General features: G+C 29.2%; 1 protein-coding gene across 1 annotated transcript; it reads left to right on the top strand.

Moving 5' to 3' along the window:
- The first annotated feature begins 570 nt into the window (after positions 1–570).
- On the top strand, positions 571–9,599 carry LOC100198267 (kelch-like protein 18). The gene is made up of 3 exons (XM_065810150.1): positions 571–1,895; positions 8,589–8,791; positions 8,898–9,599. Exons 1-3 carry the CDS (start codon positions 721–723, stop codon positions 9,329–9,331), a joined length of 1,812 nt encoding a protein of 603 aa, XP_065666222.1. The 5' UTR covers positions 571–720; the 3' UTR covers positions 9,332–9,599.
- The last annotated feature ends 1,007 nt before the right edge of the window (positions 9,600–10,606 follow it).

Below are 10,606 nucleotides of genomic sequence, written 5' to 3'. Positions count from 1 at the left end.
ACGTGTTTACACAGTTTGTTACTTTACAACTATAGCCGGCGCGAAGGGTAGTTGTGTGACACCCTAATTCAATGAATTTTATACCATTAGTTGACAAACTTGGACTTTTCTGTACTCTAGTCCACAAATTGTAACTTCTTTTTAGATTCAGTTGACAAAATGGAAAAATTAGACTTTTTAACTCCATTCGGAAAATTAGAGAAGACTTTTTTTTTTAGTTGGCAAAAACCTTGAGGCACCTCACCCCCTCTCCCCAATTGACATCTACTCGCACCTAAGAAATCGTGTCGCAAAGGGAGGTTGAAGTTGACCGCAATATCTGAAAATAACAGTTATTAAGTTTTAATTATATAATAACTAAATAAAATAAACAAGATGTACCAAAAAGAAATTAATAAAAACGTGCTTCCAACCTCTATGTCGTTAAGCATGTACTTAACTTTAATAGTTTGACGTTTATAATAATCAATAATTTATCATATGATTTTACATTTAAAATATAAATTAAAAATTCATGCTTCTAAATAAAATTATCGATTTATTAAGTCTGAATGTCAGGTGTTAATTTCTGACTCATATCCGTAATTTATCTACACATAGTTACAGTAAGAATTTTATCTAAAAATAACGCATGCGCACTTTACCTAAATATGTAAACAAATTTAAAAAAAATTGTCTTAAATCAGTTCAAGTGCATAATTTTTTCAAAAAAATCTTGCTATGGCTATGGATGGGTATGAGTTTCGAGAAGAAAAGTCAAATAGAGCCAGTTTTTCTCCTAGTGATAACCATTTCTCTTCTCTCAGGAGCATTGACGACGAGGGTCTTTCGGAGTCAGAAATATTTTCACTTTCCTCTAGACCTGATATTCTTCGTGATATTATGAAATCTTTTTTGAAATTGAAACAAAATGATTGTCTTTGTGATGTAGTTCTAGTTGCAGAGGATAATGAAATTAAAGCTCATAAAATAGTTTTAGCTGCTACAACACCTTATTTTAGTGCCATGTTTACAAACAAAATGATTGAAAGTTCCTCGCCTAAGATATACATTCATGGTGTTGATAGTAAATCACTTCAAGCTCTTGTTGATTTTATATATGGAGAAAATCTTTACGTGCGAATCGATAACGTCCATAACTTGTTATCTGCTGCATCTTTAATGCAAATTAACTGTGTTAAAGATGCTTGTATAAATTATTTGATGAAAAAGTTGCATCCAGAAAACTGTTTAACAGTACGAAATTTAGCAGATGCTTTTTTATGTGAGAAACTTTTAAAAGCAGCAAATTCTTTCCTTGAAAAAAATTTTGTAGAAGTATCACAGTCTGAGGAATTTATGCAAATTAATATTGATAATTTAATAGAAATAATTAAAAAAGATGACCTAAATGTTCGTTCTGAGGAACAAATATTTGAGGCAGTTGTATCATGGGTTAAGGTAGACATTGCAAAAAGAGAAGAATACTTACCAAGATTGCTTGCCCATGTGCGGCTTCCTTTATTATCTCCTCAGTATTTAAGTGACAGAGTTTTAACAGAAGAAATTATTCATAACAATATATATTGCAGAGATTTGATAGATGAAGCTAAAGATTACAAGTTAATGCCCGAGCGTAGAAAGGAATTAAATAGTGAACGAACTCTTCCACGAAGATGCAATGAATCATGTGGAATGATTTATGTTGTAGGTGGACTAACATCATCAGGAGAGTCATTATCAATTGTAGAAAAATATGATTCAGTTTCTGGAAAATGGAACCATGTTCTGCCGATGTCTGTTCAAAGGTCAAGAGTAGGTGTTGCAATTCATGATGGAAAACTTTATGCAATTGGTGGTTTTGATGGAACTGTGAGATTAAATGATGTTGAAAGATATGATCCTGCGCTTGGATGGTAAGGTTGACACAAATAATTTTTTAAACCTTTTTGAATTATTTTTGTTTAAATTATCTAAATATTAGGATTAGATACAAAATAATTTTTCAAGCAAATTAATAGATATATAATCATTGATTAAATTATTTAATGTTTCATTAAAACTTCAAAGTGGACTAAAATAACGAACCAAAAAAATAAGCACTACTGGAGACTTAATCCAAATGTATAAAATTGTTCGTGGGTATAAAAAAATTCAATGGTCAAATTTTACGATTCTATTTATTGATAAATCTGGGATTCATATACATAGGCAAGGAAATAAATTGAATATTGAACTGGTAATAAAATTGTCAAGCAAGATTTAATTTCTTTACAAACAAAAAATTGCAGAATAACTTAAAAACTGAAGATACCCATGCAATATCATTAATTTCATTTAAGGCAACCGTCCAGATATGATTACTGACAGCTACATTTGCAGTGGTGTTGTTGCCAGCAACGTTTACAATTAAATGCTCGTTTTGCATTTTGTGATTGTCCTCCTCCCTGTATAAATATTGGTTATATTTATACAGGGATGGCGAAAGGAAATAAAAAGTGTGGAGGGTAAGGAAATTAAAGGAAAAAGGAGGGTAAGGAAAGTAAAGGAAATAAAAAGATATGGAGGGGCTAAAAATATTTTTCAAACTTTATAAAACTAATATTAATTTTCAGTTATTCTTAAAAGAAAACCACATGCATCCAATTTCAATAAAATATAATATCAACTATAAATATAATTCACTAAAATTTAAAATTAAAAGAAAATGTTGCAACGTTTTCCAAAGTAAGAAATTCTGGTGTTTTCTTTTTCCATTTATAAAATCTTTTGTATAGCTTTTACATCTATTTCCGCGGTGTTCAATTTATAAAATTGAAGAAGTAGAAGATGATTCAATGGCTTCTGAGTCAAGGTTGACAGACTATATGACTTCATCATTCTTAGATGAGAGAAAGATTTCTCGGTGTCGCCAAGTAAGTTTTTAGAAGTTTTGATATTTCAGAAAACATTATTGAGACTCCTTTACAGTCATTTAACATATCAAATATAGTTGTGATTGATATTACCTGTTTGATGTTAATTTTACATGTAATGTTATAAGTTTCCTTAATGGATTTAAAAAGAAAGAGTTCAGCTTTTAATTTTTTATAAAATATATCATTTTATAGAAAACCTTTATATTATCTAAAGCTTTTATGTCCGTATCACCATTTGCAGTAACAACAATAACCTTTCTAAAGCAATTATTGATTTCATTAAATTTTATGGGAACTGCTGATTTAATTGACTATCTATAACATCAAGTACCTCGTAATACTGAGCTCAGTAATATTCCATTGTATCCCATTTGTGAATGTTCAAAGTATTATTATCAAAGTGAGAAGGAGTTAAACATTGGCGAGGCATAGAAGCATGAGGTGAATTGCAACCAAATTTCTTAACTCCTTCATTAACACAAGATTCAAAAAATTATTTAAAATGTGTTTCTGATCTCATAGATGATATTTGAATTTTTAATAACACTATTGATGAAGCAATTGTTTGAGCATCTACTTCAGCAGATTGCATATGTTAAGAGACTTGCTCTACAGTTGCAAACATATCATAAGCCAGGTGAAGCCCAAAATATAATTGAAATGATAATAATTTATCAAGTAAACCTTCTGCTTTAGCTCTGTTAGAATCATTTGATTCAGAAATTTCTTGAAGCTTTAAAACAATTACTTGAAAATTTGTCAGAATTGAATCATATGATTTGGTCCGCGCGGTAAAACAAGTTTGGCAAGGAGCACTTAAATTGATTTGTTTGACATCCTCGTCAAGCATATCGCATTGTAATTTTTTAAGCCTTACCAGTCTATTTGGAGTTAAACAAATGAAATTATACAACAGCTGGCACAATTCCTGTCCCACGTTCATACAACTGACTTGTTTACAAGCATCTTGAAGAACTAGGTTGAGCCAATGTGTGTAACAATATAAAAATTGCTTCATTGACACCATCTTGAAATAGTTTAGCAACACCACTTAGATTCCCTGACATTAAGGTGCCAGCATTGTAACTTTGCCCCCGCACCTTTTTCTTGTCTAGTCCACATCTTAATAAAACATCACATATTGTGACTTACTGTTGGTAGCATCAACTACATAGAGACCAGGAAAATCTTCGTATATTGTAAAATTTTCAGAAACTGATCGAACACATGTAGACATTTGCTCAATACCGTAAATGTCTTGAGTTTCATCGCATATTACAGAGAAAAAAAATTCTTGATTTAATATCATACATTTCTTAGCACATAATTTGCCATTAGTTCTATCATCTTGTTAATAATATCATGAGAAATGTACTTACTGTTTGACAGCCAGCTCAATAGAAGTGGATAATCTTCACTCCTCATTAAAAGTAACTGATTGCCTTCAATTTCATCATTCCATCGAGTAGCTAAGCCTTGTTAAGTAACACATTTTAATGTAAAGATTACAGAATTAAACACTTGTAATGCTCATCGCATTGCTTATCATGCATTTCACTTATCATTTGATGTATGGTTTTTAAATCTGCTGCACGTAGTGTAAATAATTTTTCCTGTGCCTCCTTATGAAATGATGATAGGTCGTGTTTTCTCAGTCTTTCTACAGCCTTTTTCCAATTATCATAACCAATTGTCAAAAGACTTTCGTCTTTGATGCGATGTTCATCGCATTTTGAAAAAGATACCAGTTTTTCTTGACAGCACCAATGCAAATATAGCAAAATACTTTCTTTTTGGAATGACATGATGAATCCAAGGGTAATCTATAATCCATTTTTCATTGAAAAATGTAAGTTGTTTGCCATACATTTTTTTGGTTGCTTCAATATCAGCAGGATTTATTTCTGTTTTTTCAGCATTCCACTCACACCAGGAACAAGCAGGAAAAGTTTTTTCAATTTTGTTTCCTTCTTGAATAATTTTTTCCATTTGTAAAGTTGGACTTGAGGAATGCTTGTCATGTACAAAGTAAGAAATCAGTGTTTGCTGTTTTTTATAAGATGGTTCCGTCATGGCTCTTTGTCGTTGTAAGGAAATACTAGTTGTAAGATTAGGAGTTGTGAATTATGTAAAATGTGCTTATGTATAGATTTATATAATATTCACTCCCTTGTGAAAGGTAAAGCATTGTTCAAAGCAAACACATAAAGTTATTATTTCAAATACAAATCGCTGATTGCTCCCTAGAAGCTTGTAAAATGTGATTCAAAGCAAATATGTTAAGTTAGTATTTCAAATACAAAATACTAATTGACCTCTAGTGGCTTAAAGTTGTGACTTAAAACAAGAAAAAAAAAAAAAAAGGGGGGGGGGGCTATGTTACCAAAAGCCCACACACTTTTAAAAGTGAGGGGGCTGAAGCCCCTACTGTACCGCCACCCCTGTATTTATAGCAATGGCTGCAATAACCTGGTTCTGCAGGGATACATTATCTCTGTTTCAGCATTGATATATTATTACTATTACTATTATAATAATTATCATTACTGTTTAATAAATAAAATATTTTTTAAACTGGTATAGAATCTGAAATAATTAGTAAAAATGAATATCAACAGAATTTAAATAATGGGTTTTAGAATTTCATACTTGTTATTATTATTTTATTTTTATTTTTTTTTAATTTTCAATATCATTGTTTGTATTATAGTGATTTATGATATTTACATATTATTACTTTTTTGAAGTTTTGCTAAAACAATTAATAAAATAAATAATAATAATAATTTATCTACCCATTAAAGTATGTAATTTAAAATTTAAAATCTTTATTTTACATTAAATTACATTTAAATTTTACATTAAATTACATTTAAATACAAATTCACTCTATGAGTAAACTCATATAGTTAAAAAATAATTTTTAAAGCAACGCATAAAAGAAACTCATTAAATAAAATATATAAAGAATTATAAGCGAAAATAATTAAAGGGAAAAAAAAAAAAAAAAGAATAATGATTTCCATGAGCAGGGTTGTTAGAAGCTGGTCTAGTTTGTGTATCAAGATCTTTTTTATATATTTGTTGGTCCCTGTGACTAACAATTTAAAAATCTAGCTGATTTTTTAGGAGCCTTCAATACCTTGAGGACTCCAAGATATTTTGCAACTCTTTGGAATCGTTTATATTGATCTCAATGTCATCAAACTGTAAAGAAATATTGATTAAAAGAATTCTTTTAATTTTGCTTTTATAGAAGTCACAAGATTTAAAAATAAATTAACTATCTGCTCACGCTTTTCTTTATTTTTTGTTCAACAAATGCAATCTAAATATTTTTTGTTTATTTTTCTTCTCATTTTCTTTACGAACCTTTGCTCTTTTTGTCCCACCAGTACCAGACAACTGGTTCAATCTTGGAGGGATATTTTAAATAATTTATGCAAGCAAATGGCCAATAGAATGTTTGTGTTTATAATGTAAATAAAAACTTGTAGGATGTTAATATTTTATTTTGAATGTAAGCAAAGTTTAAAACGCAAAAAAAAAATTAATACTTAAAAATTTGTTAATTATAATGTTAACTAATAGGTTATCAGTTAATTTTTTACTCATTTTTTTTACTCAAATATATATATATATATATATATATATATATATATATATATATATATATATATATATATATATATATATATATATATATATATATATGTATATATATATACACATATATGAAATATGTATAAATATATGTATATATATATACATATTTCCATAATCACAGACCTAAAAACTGGGGCTTATACAAAACTAAATCTTTCCAAGGTTTTTATATTAGTTCATCAGAAATTTAATTAAAATCCCCTTTAAAAAAAGACACAGTAGTAGTATGTTCATGGAACCAATAAGATTTATTGGGGAAAATCAATTTAATTATCTGATAATGAACTTTTAATTTATCAGAGATAAAAGTTTTAATTTAAATTATAAATTTTTATGTCTATATATTTACAATTGATTAGGCTAACAACTTTGATAATGGTAATGATACATTTGTATCATCACCATTGTTGTTATTTATTTGAAAATATAAGTTGGAAAGAGTGAAAGGAGTTGTAAGGCAGGAGGTGTGTAAAGGAAGGAAAGGTTCCCTCTATCAGAAATTTTAAAATCGGTGGCATTTTTGAGAAATTTAGCCACAAGCTGTAGAAGAGTTTAAAAGAGAAATAACTTCCAAATGAAGCCCAAATGATTTGGGTACCTAACAATGGATTAAGCAATTTCTTTGGGATTACAAAAAGAATGTGATCATTAGATTTAAGACATGAGTTATAGGAAAATTTCTTTGCAAATAGTTTTGCTTTATCTTTTTATACAAGGCGAAAGTTATCAGTCTAAGGACTATCACAAAGAGAATCTTAGAAGGAATCTTTATCACAAAGAAAATCCTAAAAGATAAACAGTCAGCTTTAAGGTAGCATTAAAAAGTGTTATGATAAGGTGAGTCTGAGCACAAACTAGGTTCAGAGACGAGACATATTCAAGGATTGAAGGTAACTGATTAGTATTGTTTGGAAAATGTAAGTAAAAGATTAAGAATTACAAAAGCTTTAGTGTTAGCAGGGTAAGTGATACTAGATTCATTATCAAGTTACTTTGAAGATCATAAATATTTGTATAAAATGTTTAGTGTTTTATGTACTTTAATCATGTTTTTAATAATAATTCAATTTTTAATGTGGTAGCGATGTAGCGGTAGAGTGCTTGCCTCATAAGTAAGAAGTTTCGAATTTGATCCCCACCACGTCCCTGGTAATTCCGCGATCAATTTGTTTCTCCGTGCTGGGGTCTTGTTCATCAAGGTTTGTTTTTCAGAGTTATACAGTTAAGAGAGGATTGTAATCACACCTGGTTTTGGTGTATTACACCACAACTGGGTGTCACACCACAACACCACATCAGAGATTTAAACAGAAAACAAACATACATATATTAAAATGGAGTTTAGAATAATGAATAATAAAAAAAGAATGGCATTCACAATTGCATCTAACCTTGCATGATTATTCAATTTTAGCCTTGAAATAAATTTTCAGAAAGATAAATTGTTTAACTAGACATTTATTTTAAATACTGACTAAATAAACCTTATTGAAATTCAAAATGGCCACCCTTTAGTAGTAGATTTAAGTTTTTAAAGTTTTAAATCCGAACGTGTGTTGAAACTTTATAATATAGCTCAACTAGTTAAGATGTTTTGAAACAAAATCACATAAAATTAAATTTTTAACTTGACAAATTTATTTTAAACTATTTTTAAAATAGCTTATAAAAATTCAAATCAGCTATCAATCCGAAAAAAATTTTAAACTTACTGAATAATTAAGTAAAAAGTATTTTATTTTCCGTTAATTTGTTTGTTTTCCCATAGGATATTTTGAAGATTTTTTTTTTTAAATATTGAAGAAAAAAAAAATTATTTGCCTTCTTTTTTTTTCAATTTTTTTTTTTTAATTAAATTATTTTTATTGAAATGTTTGCAATACAGTACTGTACTTGAATCTTTTGCTGTCTATGTTAGTATATATTGATTTTCGAGTAAGGTCATTTTTCGATCACTATGTAAGTATAAATTATTTATAAATATATATAGAGATGATAAGGCTAAGAAAAATAATTTAATTTTAGCTGGAAAAAGGTATGTCCTATGAACATCCGTCGAAGCGCAGTTGGAGCAGCAGTATTAGGCAACAAAATTTTTGTAGTAGGTGGTTATGACGGAAACTCATCTTTAAATAGTGTGGAATGTTATGATGCAGAATTGAATCAGTGGAGATTTGTTGCTTCAATGTCGACACTGAGAAGTGCTGCTGGCGTAAGCACCTTGAATGGTAAGAGTTTTTATAAATTTTTGTAAAGTTTAACATAAGTTTATTTTATTTTAATTTTTAATCTTGATGATGTATTGCAGTTTATTTATATTACATTTATTTATAGGTAAACTGTATTGTGCTGGTGGACACGATGGTTTAACTATTTTTGCTAGCGGTGAAATGTATGATAGCACATTGCGACAGTGGCGTGCTATAGCACCAATGACAACAAGGCGATGTCGCCTTGGCTTAACAGTTTTAAACGGTCGAGTGTATGCTTGTGGTGGTTATGATGGAACATCATTTTTAAGTTCTGTAGAGTTTTACGATCCATGCAACAATCAGTGGACAAACGTTGCATCGATGACTCAACGTCGAAGCCGTGTTTCAACAGTTACATTGGGCGGAAAGATTTTTGCAATCGGGGGTTATAATGGTGCAGCAAATCTAAGTTCTATTGAAACGTATGATCCATGGACAAATGCATGGACTCTTACTACAGAAATGAGCATGCACGATGGTGGTGTTGGTGTTGGAGTTTTGCCAAGAATACCTTAATGTTCCCCACAAAAAGGTTTGACGTTAGCGTTTGCTCTTGATTTCATTGGTTGGTTAAATTCTTAGAGTTGGGTTTTTTCAGTAAAATAATACTTTTTTAGTGATTAAAAATACCATTATGTTTTAGTTTACATCTCGGATAGATTTTGTTTAATCTGGGAAGTTTCTTTATCGGAATTTATGTTGTATAATATAAATAGATTTTTGAAAAGTCAACTTTGTAACTAAGTTTTTGTAATTTTATTTATTAATTATTTTTGTTAACTTATTTTTTATTGGTTTTGATTGTTTTTTACGTTTTTAGTTTTATTATACATTCCGTTTCCCCTTTTAAAATTTTTTATAGTTGCCATTGAGAATATTGCGTTGAATATTGCGTTGAATATTGCGTTGATGCTAACGTAACATCTCAACTACTTGCACTTCAGCAACTACTTGTATTTTCTAAGTATTGAAATAGTTACTCTTTTCATTTCCAGGAAGTGTGCACCTTTGACACTTTTCCGTTTTGTAAAAAAAAAAAAAAAGTATACCATTCATTTAAAAAGATCATAACAGTTGTATAATAATATCGAGGATAAAAAATTAATATCTTTTTCTTGTAGGTTTCTGCATTTTGGACAGAGTTCCGTGAGATCAAGTTCATTTTAGCATCAAAACCTTCATCTATATGTTTTCTTACTAAATTTTCTTAAAAAATACGAGTTGACTTTTTTTCTTTTTTTAATTATCGGTTCAAGCGTGGAAACATTTTTATTAAAATGTTAAATATTTTCCGCCAAATACCTAAAAAATTCTAATCAACGTTTTAAATTTTATTTATATATATGATATTCACAAAAATAAATACATTATCAATAAAATTTTAAATTGCAAAATTCACTGCATTTGCCGCTATACTAAATGCAGCAACGGGTGCAATTTCTTTGATTGAGGTACAAATAAAAATCAACGATAATATTATTCAAAAATAATTTCAGCCCGGGCTAAGCGAATTGCAAGACACATTTGACCGCATTATCTACCTTGCATATTAGCCCACAGATTATTGCTCTGCAAATCAAATAATTTATCATACCTTTAGAAGTTGTCTTTAAAGTTGCCTTAGCTATTGCATTTTTCGAGATTATAACATTTCCAGTTGAAAGCATCGAATGTTAAAACTTTTATAACATCCATGTTTAGAACAACAACTTCTAGTTGACTATATGGATGTTACAGAACTTCTAAAGTTATATAACATACTTGTTGTCAAGTTCCTACTTTATCAAGAAA

This window comes from Hydra vulgaris, chromosome 11 (genome assembly GCF_038396675.1).
Source record: "Hydra vulgaris chromosome 11, alternate assembly HydraT2T_AEP".
Taxonomy (NCBI): Eukaryota; Metazoa; Cnidaria; class Hydrozoa; order Anthoathecata; family Hydridae; genus Hydra; species Hydra vulgaris.
The sequence above is the reverse complement of the archived record's forward strand: the minus strand, read 5'-3'. Positions and strand labels throughout refer to the sequence as shown.